At 38.8% G+C, this 14,487-nt stretch overlaps 1 protein-coding gene across 1 annotated transcript in view; it reads left to right on the top strand.

The window, feature by feature from the left end:
- The window catches only part of LOC117265837 (transmembrane protein 266-like), a 59,388-nt gene extending 51,889 nt beyond the window's left edge, over positions 1-7,499 (top strand). The window contains exons 9-11 of the mRNA XM_033640615.2: positions 1,411-1,606; positions 5,057-5,119; positions 5,819-7,499. Of these exons, the coding sequence (XP_033496506.1) occupies positions 1,411-1,606; positions 5,057-5,119; positions 5,819-6,459 (900 nt within the window). The 3' untranslated portion in view covers positions 6,460-7,499. The remainder of the gene's footprint in view (positions 1-1,410; positions 1,607-5,056; positions 5,120-5,818) is intronic.
- Positions 7,500-14,487: the final 6,988 nt, after the last annotated feature.

Consider the following 14,487-nt stretch of genomic DNA (forward strand, 5'->3'; position numbering starts at 1 on the left):
CCCCTCAGCCTTGAATTACCTGCCTGAGGATCTGAGGCTTTCAGAATCAGCAACATCTTTCAAATCGCTTCTTAAAAATGATCCGTTCAAAAAAGGCTTTTATTAATTTTAGCACACTTTTTTATTCTATATATGTCTCGTTTGATTATTATGTAGTCTTTCATTTTGTATTACTCTAGTTGTTTGATTTGCTATACCTCAGTGCAATCTACAGGGTAAGTAGTTACAAACTTTGCTTATCTGCTTCAGTGATGGTATTTTATCTTTATTCTATTTTTATTGTTCTTTGTATTTCTTAAAATTGCCCCATTTTATTTGCTTGAATCCTGCATTGTTTTAAATATGTGATTAACCATGTAAATCACTTTGTAACTTTGTTTTTAAAAGTGCTTGATAGATAAAATGAATTATTTATTATTATTATTATTATTTGCCACAGGCCACATAAACTCATATTACATATAGCCACAATAGAAACTGTCAGCTCATCTACCACCAGAGGGCAGCAACACCTCACAAACAGGTCCAGGCTTTGCCACACATTTGAGACCTCGGAGCACAGGCAGTGATGAACGCATATGAGAAAATGCAGACTTTAATAAATGTTGATAAAGACTTGCCCTTCAAATGACCATATATGTTCTGGTGTGAGACCAGACATATACAATAAAGAAAAAATCAGTGTTCAAGTTACTATTTTAATGTACATTTTAGGTGATACCTTTTCCTATGGTTTCTTATATGACCTCAGTCTAAATGTAATATAATTGAAGATGCATATTTTGCTTGGAACAGAAGTCATACACATGTCCTGCATGTGTGATTTGTAAAATAGTTGCTTCAATGTGTTTATTTTATATTCACGTCCTTTTACAGGATTCACAGCTGCACTGTTTTCTTGCCAATGGCTTGTGTGTTTTCTCCAAGACCTAAAATCCTGAAATCAATACAGAGACATCACAGCTGTACATCGCCAAAGCATGCTGTTTATCCAACACATAATTAGATAATGCACTTTGAGTAAACAGTCCACCAGTAATTAATCTTGATGTTTTTAAATGGGAGCTGTCAGGTCAGGAGGAAAGCTCAACACTCATTTAAACACAGATGATTTGAAATATTTTTGTGAGCTTTTTTGCAACAGTCTTGTGTTGAAATGTATGCAGATGACGTTTTCTCTCCCTCCCTCCTCCCCTTACCTTTCACCTCATCCTGTATCTTTGCCACTCTGCATCTCCTTGTTCTCTCGCTTCTTTCCTTCTCTGCTCTTTCCCACCTTCTCTATTTTTTTCTCCCCACCTCTGTCCTCTTCACTCATTCTTTTTAAAATCAATTTCTTTCTCTTTTCATTCACACTTCTAACTTTCTCCTTTTCTTCTCATTTTTTTATCCACACACAACCACCTCCAGTTTGAGATCAGGCAGCTGAGGGCCCACCTGGCCCAGCAGGACCTGGACCTCGCAGCAGAACGTGAAGCAGCCATGCAGATCCACCACGTGTGGGGGAAACAGGGGAGGAGTTTTCAGGTTGTAGAAGGCTTGACTCCTGGGGAGTCTGACGATGAGGGCGGCCAGAGGAACCCCAGGGAGCCACGAGCACCTGCAGGTACAGTATGGTCCCTAGAGCAGAGTTTTTAGGGACTAGACTGCACAATACTTAAAACACTAAATGTTAAGTGAAGTAAAGCAAACATCTGAACTGTAAAGAATGTAGCAAAGATATTTATAACCTCCTCTGATACCAGTTGTAGCTCCGAATGTACCTTGCAGTGAGGATATTGCAGTATGTTAGAATAAAAACACAATTTCACAAACTGAGAATGAACACTTCTTAGACAAAAGCCTGTGGCATTAAAAATATAGCTAATTTGAATACACACCATGCCAGATGCAGTGTTTGCTTGAGAAAGCAGCATGACAAACCAGGAGAGAGGCGCAGCATAAAGTATGTACATAATTATGTGGAACAAAAAGTCTCTAACGGTGTAACATCAGGTGAACTGGATGCCAGAGCAGTGTACAGTTAATCTGGAGCAGTTGCCCTGGAGCACCTTCAAGGCCAGGCTCTTAGCCCCTCTGCACTCGCACACAACACCCATCTGACCGCAGGCGCTCCGGGATCAATATGAGGGCAAAAAAGCTTTTAGGATCTGGTGAATCCTGGAGAAAACAAGCATGTTTTCTGACACTACGTGAGCTTGCATGGGCCTCTGTCATCCCCCAACTATCTCTCTTACCACCCCCCCCACCGCCCCTCGTGGCAAGGCCGACCAAGCTGGCCCAGACCACTTGGGCTATTTCAGGTACAGAGTGCTCTGTGCATTGGGCCTTGTTCGGGGAGAGTGGGCTCCTGTCAACATCTGTTCCCCTTCACCTGCAAACCACAATAGGGCACCAGGAGGCTCCACAGCGGCCACAATATTACCCCAAGGGCATAGTGGGAAATCTGGCTCTCAGAAACAAGTGGGGCTCTTTACAGAAACATGGTCACTGGGATGAGCATTTAGGCCACAGGGCTCAAGTCAAGTCAGGTCAGCTCAGATCAAGCCAGATGTATTTGCACTGCTCAATATTGCGCACACAATCTCAGAGGGCTTCTCTCACACTCACCTGCATGGAGCCGTCAAACTATCAAGAACGTACGTCAACGCAGTGGCCTTCATAAGAATGAATGTCTCAGGAGATTAAGGGTTTTGCCACCTTAAAGTACCAAACCATGTAGAGCTGAAGAACATCCAATGACATTAATCAATGAGCCAGTGGAGTTCTCTCTAAGAAGCTGAGAGAAGATTGTGGTGACGGTGGTATTGCAGCAGAGAAAGATAGGCATGTTTGGTTGAAAACGTTTCAAATGAGCTGACATGTTAGGATATCAGAGTTTACAGCCACGCTAGGGCGAGGGATATGGAGAAAATCCAATACTGTGATATTTTTGTCCAAATACCTTGATATCCTCATTTTGGCGACATTGTGGGGTTGACTATTGTTGCTTTTATATATTTACACAATGAGATTTTGATGAATAATTATCAGTAATGTGGATATAATGACTAAATGATTAAAGGCAAATGATAGAACAGCTAGAACACTCTACTGACTTCAGCAAATGACATAATTTGACTTTAGTGTAGCATTTAGAACAAGGAAAAAGGCCAAACTTACATTACAATATCCAAAAACTAACACCATATCTAGTCTTATATCATGATCTTGACTTAATATTGATATATTGTCCAGCCCTAAGCCACGCTATTGGCTCTGTGAAGCTTTACCACAACAGCGCTTTGAGCTAAATGCTAACATGCTCACAGTGACAATGCTAACATGCTGATGTTAAGCAGGTTTAATGTTTACAATGTTCATCATCTTAGTTTAGCGTGTTGGCATGTCAACATTTGCTAATTGGCACCAAACACAAAGTACAGCTGAGGCTGACAGGAATGTCATTAATTTTGCAAGTCATAAACCAAACCGATGATGGCACTAGAGGAAGGAAGTCAGTGGTTAACACAACTCATCCTATGAGGGACATGGGAATCTGTAAAATCTTTGATGGCAATCCATCCAACAGTTATGGAGACATCTCACCAAAAACCACAAACGTCAACTTATTTTTGACCAAAGAGGAAAATGCAGGGGATCACTAAAACCAGTAGGCTTCATTCTCTGGGGACCATGAATGTCTGCACAAACAGTGGGACTGCCAAAATGGCCGATATGGTACAAATCGTCGTAATCGTAATTGCCTTTTTACTTTGTTTATTTGTGTTAACGCTGGCTGCAGTGGTTGCTAATCTTCTTTTGGTGTACTCTCATACTACTTCACCTGTGGTGTAGAACTGATACTTCACCCATCAATATTATAGTTCAGATTTGAACTGAAAGGACCTCAGCATGTCATCTCTCTTTTTCCACAGACACATGACAGCCTGGTTACTTGACAGTCACAGAAAGAAGGGCAGAGCCTTTTATGCATGCTGGACAGCCCATTCTTTTTTCTTAAGACTCATGTGTTATTAATTGTAGAGTGATTGTCTCAGTCTTGTTTTAGTGAGTGCAATGCTTCCTCTCCAGGGGTGGCTCGGGGATTAATATTTTAGACTGAAAAATAAATGAAATTACCCATCAGAGTCTGCAGCATGTCCCGGGGGACAGGGGCTAGCACTCAGGGTACTCTGGGTTCGCACTCAGCCAGCGGACAGTGAGCTCAAGACCAATCAAGCGAACAGAGGAGCATAGCAGATCACAGCCATTCACCACGCACGCTGAGGCCCGCTAGACTGGAGGGATCTGGGTCTGAACAAAGAGCTCCCACCCGCTCTTTCTCTCACTCATTTCCCCCCATTTCTCTCCTCTCTGAAACCAACCCCACCCTGTCTCTGTCCCAGTTTATTTCTGGTGCGCTAATGCACGGCATAGCAGTGCGTGATCCTGACCACTTGACAATAAAGCACCTGTGGCCTGGGGCAGAAGTCATCTCTGTCAATATTATGTTGTAAACATGAGAGATATTCTCCATTTAGTCTAGTTTGTGTGGTTAACACTGAAATGGACCTGCAGACAAAAAGGTATGAAATCCAATTAGTCGCTGCCCCACAGAGTATTAGCAGTCACACATAAACCCTAATGTGACTAGTCATTTCCTGTTTCCTATTTATGGTCTGCTCTGTATTCTTATTATAAATAATAATATGAAGACTAAACAGTATTTGATACATTTGTTTTTTGTGTTTATAAGTTAAGTAATCAGATTATGGGCAAATAGAAGAGAAACTGGAAGGTTTGTGGTGTTGAAATAATATCTGCATTCAAGCTTTTTCATGGGGGTATGATTTTGATGGGATGACAGAGAAAGCTCCACATTGCATTGCTGCATTTGTATGTAGGCTAGCCATCCTCTTTATATAGATATATAGTTTTTTCTATAGATTACATCCAACAAAATCACTCACTATAGCAACACATTTCAATGTTGTTATTCACAACTTTTTTGATTAAATAATAATAATAGTTCCTTTATGTGTTTATCTTTTTATTAATTTATTTTTTAATTTAGATCCAGTTGTACGTGATGACATGAACAACTACATCAGCCAATACTACAGTGAAGCAAGCAGTGGTAAGTGACTATGAACACTGACTTTAATACTTTATATACCACTTCATACAATTGAATAAAATTATGTATGGCTGTGTGACTCTACAGTCTTTTTGTGTGGTTATAGGGCCACTAAGTCATAGGACAAAACTGTTTATACATGCAGGTTATGAACTTACACCATAGCACATAGAATCTGTGGAGCTGGAAGTCTTGATAAATATTCAAATGTAAACTCAAATCTTATTCAGCCTGGCTTTTACCAGATGAAAATCTAAATTCTGGGGCACCCACTAACTCACCTGGTAAAACAGTTGCCCCACCTATAAAGGCTGTGTCCTTGCTCCAGTGGCCATGGGCTCGATTCCAGGCCATGGCCTCTTGCTGCATGTCATCCCCACCTCTCTCCCCCCTTCACGCTAAATCTGTCTCATCAAATAAAAGCAAAAAAAAGCCCTCAAAAATATCTTAAAAAAAAAAATCTTAATTCTGGACAAATGACAGTCATCTCTGATGTTACTGCGCACTCCAAATTCTGGACAATTCAATTTACATTTATGTCTCATACCATATACAGACAACATCATAATCCATTCACAGGTTTTAAGATTTTGTTGAAATGAACTAAACATTTTTATGCACTTGTTGTGTTTGAAGTAAGGAAATGATTTGCTCTATCTGTGCTGTCTGACGATCTAAATGTATACAATGTCTTTCGAGATGCTGGAGCTTCTGGTTTAGGTGCGCGGGTCATCACCACAGCAGCCATCGATGTTCACCTCCCCACAAATCCAAATCCCATCCAGTCAAACCCGATGCTTGCTATGGAGCGGGTGGGCAGCGCCGTAAGTGACGCCTCAACCAGCATATCACGGTCCAGTGGCAGCCTGACGGCCCGCCCCCACAGCCTGAGTAGCCACACCCCGGGTTCATCTATGACAGACTGCAGCAGCAGCACAGCTCAGGACCTCAGTCTGAGCTACAGCACCCACCGCTGCTGCCCGCCTTCCTACTCAGGCCAGGACCCCTGCAGGGACCCCAGTATGGTGGTGCAGGAGCTACTCTCTTCCCTCTCTGAGGACTCCTGCCTTGCTCAAAAGGGCCTGGCAGTGGACCCTGTCAACCTTAAGCTTCCCAGCCCTACTGGTTCAGAAAAGGCCAGCCCTGAGCTGGACAACAGAATAAACATCTTTAACCGCAGGAATCAGGAGGAGAGACGAGGACGGGGAAGGGGTTGTGTGCTGCTGCAGACCAAGCCACTGATTCACCTGCAGGGCTGCACCACTGAGCCGTCCCTGGAGGAGAAGTACCGGCTCCTGGGACCAGCTGACACACCTCTGGGGCACATGCCTGATACATAAGCTACATTTACACAGAAACAGAAGTCTTTTCTCTTCTTTTACTGCCACCCTGTTTGGCGTATATCTGAACTCTTGTGGCGGGTCAAACCTCATGAGAGGCACATAAGATTTAAAAATTGGATTTTTCTGTCGCTGTGTAAATCCAATCTTAGCCAATCCAGAGCGAGCTTGAGCCTTAGCTTCCAGCTAACACTGATGCTCCTTAACTTGACGTGTTCAGAAGTCATAGCAGAAATGACAATAAAAACTCTTGGGCCCTTTGCCACACTGTCCAACCTCCCCTGTTCCTCAATGATGGATTTTTGAAATCAGAAATTCCCTGAAATAGCACAACAACGACTATAACATCCCAGTAAAGGGAAGTCTAATGTGTTCTTGGACACATTCTTCATCAGGAATTCTCACTTTGAATAGGTCCTAAATGCACTGAACTTTACATGAATTAAAACCAGCAAGGGGCCATTCAAGCCTATACTGAACAAAAACTTTAATTGAACCGTGTTGCAAACCAAGACACTGTTCTCTGTTCTTGGGATTTCAAGCAGTTAAAGGAGTGTTTTCTATTGCATTTTACTTGTTATTATTTTGTTTCTTTTTAATTTGTATGATCGACTTTAAACACAAATCATGCTGTTCTTGGTTTAAACAGCCACAGGGTACATAAGACTGGCTTAACTATACAAACAGCCACTTTGTTTTACCTTTGCCTTTCTGTCACCTATTTGTTTGATTTGAAACCATGGACCTTCATCAGATTTTACTGAATAGCATTTTTGTTTTACTTGTTCAAAAAACATTAGTAGGGTATATTTGTGTGGATGAAATGAAAAAGGTAAGTGACTGGAATATTCACATGAAACTAGATTGGAGTGCTTGTAGCATGAACCTTTAAAAGATATGTGCCCTAAATGGCAAGCAAATTCTTTGCACTTTAATGTTTACAAACACTTTTGTAAACTTGATATGGAGGGAGTTATTGCCAAATGCAGGTGTTGTCATTTGAATGAAAATAGAAAAAATAAAAGTTAGTATTTCCTTAACTGCTTTCACTTTACTGACTCTCGATAATACATCATGTTAAGTGAGTGGGCCCTGTGTTCTTCTCACAGCCTCCTTGCTACACATTATTTCATCAGCATCATCTTATTCTGTGCATACAGTTTTGGAAAATCTAAATTATTTAATGTTATTAACATTAAGGAACCTGTCACAACAACTGCTAATTGGCCGAGTCATTGTAAGTGGGTCATGAGAAGTATCAGCGCCCCTAATTACCCCCTCATATCATTAATTCAGAAGATAAACTGCTGTACCATTTTGCTGCTTGTCAAATGTTTACAAGTATCCAGAGATTGTTTTAATTGTTAATAACTATTATGGCTGCAATTAAGCCATCAACACAAGTGTTTTAAGGTTCGAGAACTAAAGAGTTAATTTGCAGAGCTGGGTATGTGGATTAATTGTAACAGCCTCTTTTAAAAATTAATTTGTAAATGACACAGTACACATGGGGGGCTAAGAGGACTATAACAAATACTGCTGTAGTGTAGAGGAGAATAATTTTAGTACTAGTTTACAAGAATTCTGTCTGCAGCTCTTTTTGGAGAGACAAACTGAAGACTTGTCCCCCTGAGTAACTGATGTGAAGCACTGACACTAAATTTAAATGACTATGGACTTGTGATTGGAAACAATACATCAGACTACAGCATTTTATAGCCTAATGGTTAGTGCAGCCTCTGAACTGCATCCTAATCCCAAGATAATTACAGTGCAAACTGCTAATGTCCTCATTTATGGCACTGACTATGTAATTTTCTAGGAAGTGTAGCAGGTGTGTTTACATTAATAAGACTTGGGAAAACCTCTTCTCTCGATGATGGATATGTGAGCAAAGAATGTGCCAAACAGGGACCAAATATAGTGACAACATACAGAGGTGTTTTTTTTAAGATATGCAATTCAGAGGTTTATATACAAGAATAGGTTTTCATGTTGAAATCAAGCAGCATATGGAGGCCCTTAGACGTGACAAAGAATAGTTAAAACACATGTATACAATGTCTCCCTTGCAAGGATGTTATAGTTAACTAAAACTAAACTGAAAACTAAATCTAGTTGTGAAAAAAATATTTCAATCAACTGAAATAAAAAATAAAAAAAGACTTTCAAAAAAAAAAACAACCCTAACTGAACAATATTGGCTACTAACAAAACAAACAAAAATAAAATCAAAATACAAAGGAAATGTCTTTAATTCTAGTCTTTGTCAATTTGGTCAAATCTGTTAACACAACAAGCATGAGGAGGCATTGGTGCTTATGTTTACTGAGACTGGGGTGAGTCAATTACTTTTACAAAGTGTTGTGTTTGTACTGTAATAGCTACTTCTTTAATTTTGGCCCTGACAAATATCCCCTGTATTATAATTAAAAAAAAAACTAAACTAATACTGAAAGTAATAAAAACTTAACAAAACTTCACATTTGTAATAAAATTAAAAAATAAACTTAAACATTATGGAAACTAATTGAAACTAAACAGAACTGAAAACAAAAATTTAAAACAAAATACAAATAAAAACTAAAGGACAATACAAAACTATAACACCTCGGCTCCCTTCCAAATTTTAATTTCCTCTCTTTTTTGTTGTTGCATTCATCTTGTAATTAGATTTTAAAAAAATGGTTTCTATTAACTACAGTGTCTTAACTCAAGACCGCTCTAGCCCCACGTCCATCATGGTTTCCCTTATCACAAGTAAATGCTGATGGATGACACTGGAAGCATTTTGTGTAAAGAGGCTGCATACAGTCTGCCACATATGAAGACTTGGCTAAACGAGTGCAAGATCAACTAATCCAGAATGTTATTTTATTAAACAAGACTTAGTTTAAACTTGATGTGAACCTGGATCAGTGAGCTATGTGAGACGAGCATAGCATAGACGGCTACTGTGGGCAACAGTCTGGAAACAGTTTGGGTCTATTGTCTCAGTTTTCTACTGAACTATCATAAAAAATAAGAGAAAATGTTAAAGCAAATGCAACAGTTTGTTGCAAATAATAGCTTTATTAAAAATGTTGAATTACATATGAAAGAATCATAGATGTGTGGCATCTAATAAGGCACTTATGTTAAATGTGACAGAATAATTCAAATTCAAAATGTGAAGCAGCATTGTTATTAGGAAGGTTTACGTGCCACTAACAGGAAGTCATTGTTTCAAATTTAAATAAAAAGGAATTTAAAATCTGGTTTAACTAATGATCACTTGTTAAAATCTTCAATCATCTTTGGAACAACTTGAAAAAAAGAATATATGAAAATAAAACAAATTTCAGTTCAAGTGAATAAAGTTACTCCACACAGTACAGAAACATGTTTGTGATTTCAAGCTTTCTATTTTATTTTTAAAAATCATAGTCAGGAAAATGTAGAGGTGTACTGAAACAACAGCAAATAAGGTTGATGATGTAAAATCCACCTGATCCTTAAATGAAAAGTTTCCCAACAAACCAGGTTTTGTCTTCAGCAGCCAACTGTGTCATAATATTTTTTTAAGAGCCAACATGTAAGTTAAATGAAAAGTTTCCCAACAAACCAGGTTTTGTCTTCAGCAGCCAACTTTGTCATAATATTTTTTTAAGAGCCAACATGTAAGTTGATAACCTGAATGTGCAACCGCCCAGCTATTACTACACCCATAACATCAATCTAGTTTACAAAAACAACAGTGCTTATTGCATGCCATGGAAGGAGTAAATAAATAATGATCTGCTTGGCTCTTGATACACACAAAGGAATCCTGTTGAATACAGTTGCCAAAACGTGGCTCTGCCTCTATCTGTCACAGCTGTCTTGGTATTAATGTCTCAAGTGGAGGTGCTGTGCCTCTAATCTGAGCCCCGTCCAGCTCAACCAGCCATGTAAAAGATGAGACACGCTTCAGCTTCCAGCTCCACCCTGAGCAGCACCATCCAGTGGTGACACAACATTATTTGTACACTAATTACTGCTGATAACTGTAAACAAAACATGATGCCGCATGCCTTCTCTCTATGACTACAGGAGGAATGAAAGGTGTGCCTTAATGATTCATATGAACCCAATTTGTCGATACGTATCATTCCAGGTCAGTCTGAGTTAAGTGTTGAGTTGTGACAGACGGGGACACTGAGCAGACCTTTAGGAGACATGCTAAGAAGTAAATTGCTTTTGGGACCTCTCTGACGAATCAAGAGGTAACGTCCCTGTCATGCTCACAGGAAGCTAAGTGAATTAACAGTGACCATTAGACACTTAATAATTAAAATGTTTTAATAATGGCACAGAGGGAGTCACTTTAACTGCATTAACATTACATGATCATTGTTGATTAACATCTACTGACTCTTAGGTACAATAAGGCGACCACTTCCTTCCGTCCTTTCTTAAATATGTGAATTATTTAATTATTTTATTTCATTGAATGCATACATTTACTGAAGCTCAGGGTTAATCCTTAATATTTAGAGGATGACTTTGTTGTCACAAACATTGCAAAATGATTTTTCTTAGACACAGAGCACAGAGGTCCCAGTTTGGTGGGTCATATTAAAATAATGTGCCCTGAAAGAGTCCTTTCTTTTCTAACAGGGCTGCACAGATCAAAATGACATCAACAAAGATGGATTATTATTTTATAAGCTGTATCTCACTGTGTTTTAGGCCAATATATCTGTAGGTATACCTACAGGAGATAGTGAATATGACTACTGCACTTAAAAAACTTTGCAACAGAATCCTATGGAGCCAGTGAAGGATAGGCCTTAAATCAAAGTATGCTGTTTTTGTTATCTTAAAAACTTAAGGCGCTTTATTCCGCCAAGCTACATGACTTCTATATGACGCCTTAAATACTCTAGCTATGTCAGCCTGTGTGGACTGTGAGAAAAGAGCATGGCTGTGGTACTAAGTAATGTCATGGGTCAGTGAATTAAGTATTAATTTCACCTTGATTTAAACCTTGAAAGAGCTGCTTTTGGAGATTGCAAGTTGTACAGTAAGGTGTAATGGCAGGTCGGAGTTAAAAGACCAGTCAGTAGAGTTTAGATGGATCTATTGCCAGAAACAAAATATTATTTTTATAACTGTATAAGTGTATAATCACCTGAAATTGAGATTCATTGTGTTTCATTATAGAATGGGCCCTTCATATCTAGGGAGCGGTTCATCCTCCACAATGTCTGCCATGTTGTTTCTACAGTAGCCCAGAAAGGAGCAAACTCTGGCTTTATTGTGTTTTTATGTTGAAGTGAAGGCCACCATAGGTTCTACTATACACCTGGGAGGGAGGGGTGAGGAAAGAGATATTCACTTGGTTGCATTCTGCAACCTCACCACTAGATGCCACTAAGACTTAAACACGTGTCCTTTAAGTGAAAAATCTTTTGAAAGGTTCATAAAGACAAAGACTGTCATAAAGTATTTCGCACTCTGCCTAAAGAGTTGGTAGGAGCCAAAAATGGAGCTAAAAAGAGAATGAATTTTGGACTTACATTCATCACGGCTGAAAAATGAAGCCAACATACGAATATCAAAAAACTACAGTTCTTTGAGCGGCCACTTGGGGCTGGCTCCAGAAGCCAGTAAGTCCCCAAAGTTGAAATATGGTGAAGAAAACTGAATTATCTAACATAATTTTACCGTTAGAATGAGCTGGTTTTAATATACAGAATTTAAAGATTTCAATTGTCTCTCTGGGAAGCATTTAGTGATTCAACACCTAAGTGCTCTTGTTTTTGAATGCAACTTCTTTTCAAGTGCGTGGAAGAGATTTAGATAGCTGCAATATGGCACAGAACAGCTGGATATATGTTAAAAACAGTCAATCTCATTGAGAACCAACAGATGTGGGGAGTATGACTGCATTACTGCTGCGGTCTGACAGATTCAGAACACGTCGCACACAGGAACACAGGACACTCTTTCAGGAGGCTCTGAAGCAGGAGAAAAATACAAATAAATTATACATCATTCTTTAAAAAGCTTCTCAGGTTCTCTTTTTGAAACATATTTCTTAAGTGCATAAGATCCAGAGGTTCGCTTGGTTGAAGAAATCCACTCAGGAGACTGTTGTCATGGCTACAGAAGATTTTTTTTTTCCATTTACATAAAACAGTTTTTCTTCGGGTACCCTCCCGTCAGACGCTTGTTATGGTACCGGGGATAAAAGTGGGTCAAACTGGAACTGGAAACAAGACCCACTGAGTGACCAAGCTCAATCACGTCAGTCCTCTGGAGATATAATATTAATTATTAAATCAGATTTTAATGAACGAAAAATCACATTTTTAATTTGCTAATAAAAAAAACTAACAAAGCATGAACAGCAACAAATTCTTGAGTCTGATTTGCTGATTGTCAAGTTCTCTGGCTTTTTCTACTTTTTTTTTCCAAAGAGCAGAAAATAAAAAACACTGATAATTTTTCTTGTTGCCCGTGCATATATTACAAACAATCAGAAGAAGACGTACGCAGAACTCGTCATGGGATAAACATGAGGACACAACTGAGATGGTCCTCTGGGAGAGGAGATGCTACATCACTGTGTGCTCCAAAGAACTGAATAAAATAATCTGCACAACATCGAAATTAATTCAGCAGTTCAACATGTAAGTATGTAGTTATGCATGACTTGCTACATTAAGGGTAAATTAGCAAACATTTCAGAGTAAAGAGCTCGACTCTTCAGGGAAATGTCTGCCACAGATTCAACATTTTTCTAAATCCTATTGAAGCTGCGCACATATCTTTTGCTTCTGCTGCAAATACATAAACATCTTGACCAAACATTTACATTTAACGAAGCTTTAAGATGTAAGTGCATACAGAGTCAGTGAAAATTAATGATTTAAACACTTTAAAACTAATCTTCATTCCAAAAGTGAACAAATAATTCATGCTTTTCTCAATCTCAGGCTGACTGTTTGTTTACTGTTCCAAACACAAACCTTTGAATTAAATAAGAATTTTGACTTTGCTCTTGTGAAAAGCTCATGCTATATTTATAGCTGAATACACTGTATATGTACAGTATATATATTTATGAAGGAATAAATAAAATACAGTGGTGGTAGAACATAAAACACAATTTTCTGTCAGTTTTTTGTGATGCAATTGACATGACTGTCTTTCACTTGAGCCTGATGCTGAACTGCTCCTGAGATACTAACTGCAGTGTAGAGCTCCTGCATTTAATTAACAGATGTAGAAATATTAATAGAAAAGAATTACTTCAATAAAAATACTTACAACATTAACATTTTAATGGAGTCATTGATATTCACAAAATATCTGAATGTATAATGCAAGGATGTAGAACATGAGGGGTGAGGGATCCTCCATCAGAACATTTTAGGCATCAAACACTTAATTTTCTGCATTCTGGTGAATTTTTGTGCCACAATTTATGATGTAAATGTATTAAATGTAATTATTTTACTTTATTTTATATTTTATTTTATTTTATTTTTCTAAAACAAAGCCCACGTCTGTGTTTTTATTGAGGGAATAAATGCTCTATGGTGTAATGTATCAATTTAAAACTAACTGACGACCATCCCGGAAATGTTGAAATGTTCTGTTGAAAAGCTTAAATTACTTATTGGTGTTTTTGTAACAGTGTTTTTTTTATTTCAAGAGGGGGATGGGCTCATAAATTGCTTTTTTCTACCTACCCCATATTTTTTTAAATTCTGTAAATTCCTTGATAACCTTCAAGTTGCCAACTGGCTTGTGGCACAACCAGATATTTTGCAGTGTCTCCGCCACCAGGGCAGACACTGATATCAGCTGTCCCAAATCCAGTAGCCTCCAACTTAGTCTGAGTCAGTGGCCTCAGCTAAATCACAATCACTGTCCCGGCCAGAGCTCAGGTCGGTCTGCCAGCGCGTGCTGGGGCCCTGCAACATTTCCATCTGGCCTCTGGGGAGTCGCACATCAATTGCTCTCAGCTAAATGCACTCACATATGAATATTTCAGTA

Source organism: Epinephelus lanceolatus, chromosome 2 (assembly GCF_041903045.1).
Source record: "Epinephelus lanceolatus isolate andai-2023 chromosome 2, ASM4190304v1, whole genome shotgun sequence".
Lineage (NCBI taxonomy): Eukaryota > Metazoa > Chordata > Actinopteri > Perciformes > Serranidae > Epinephelus > Epinephelus lanceolatus.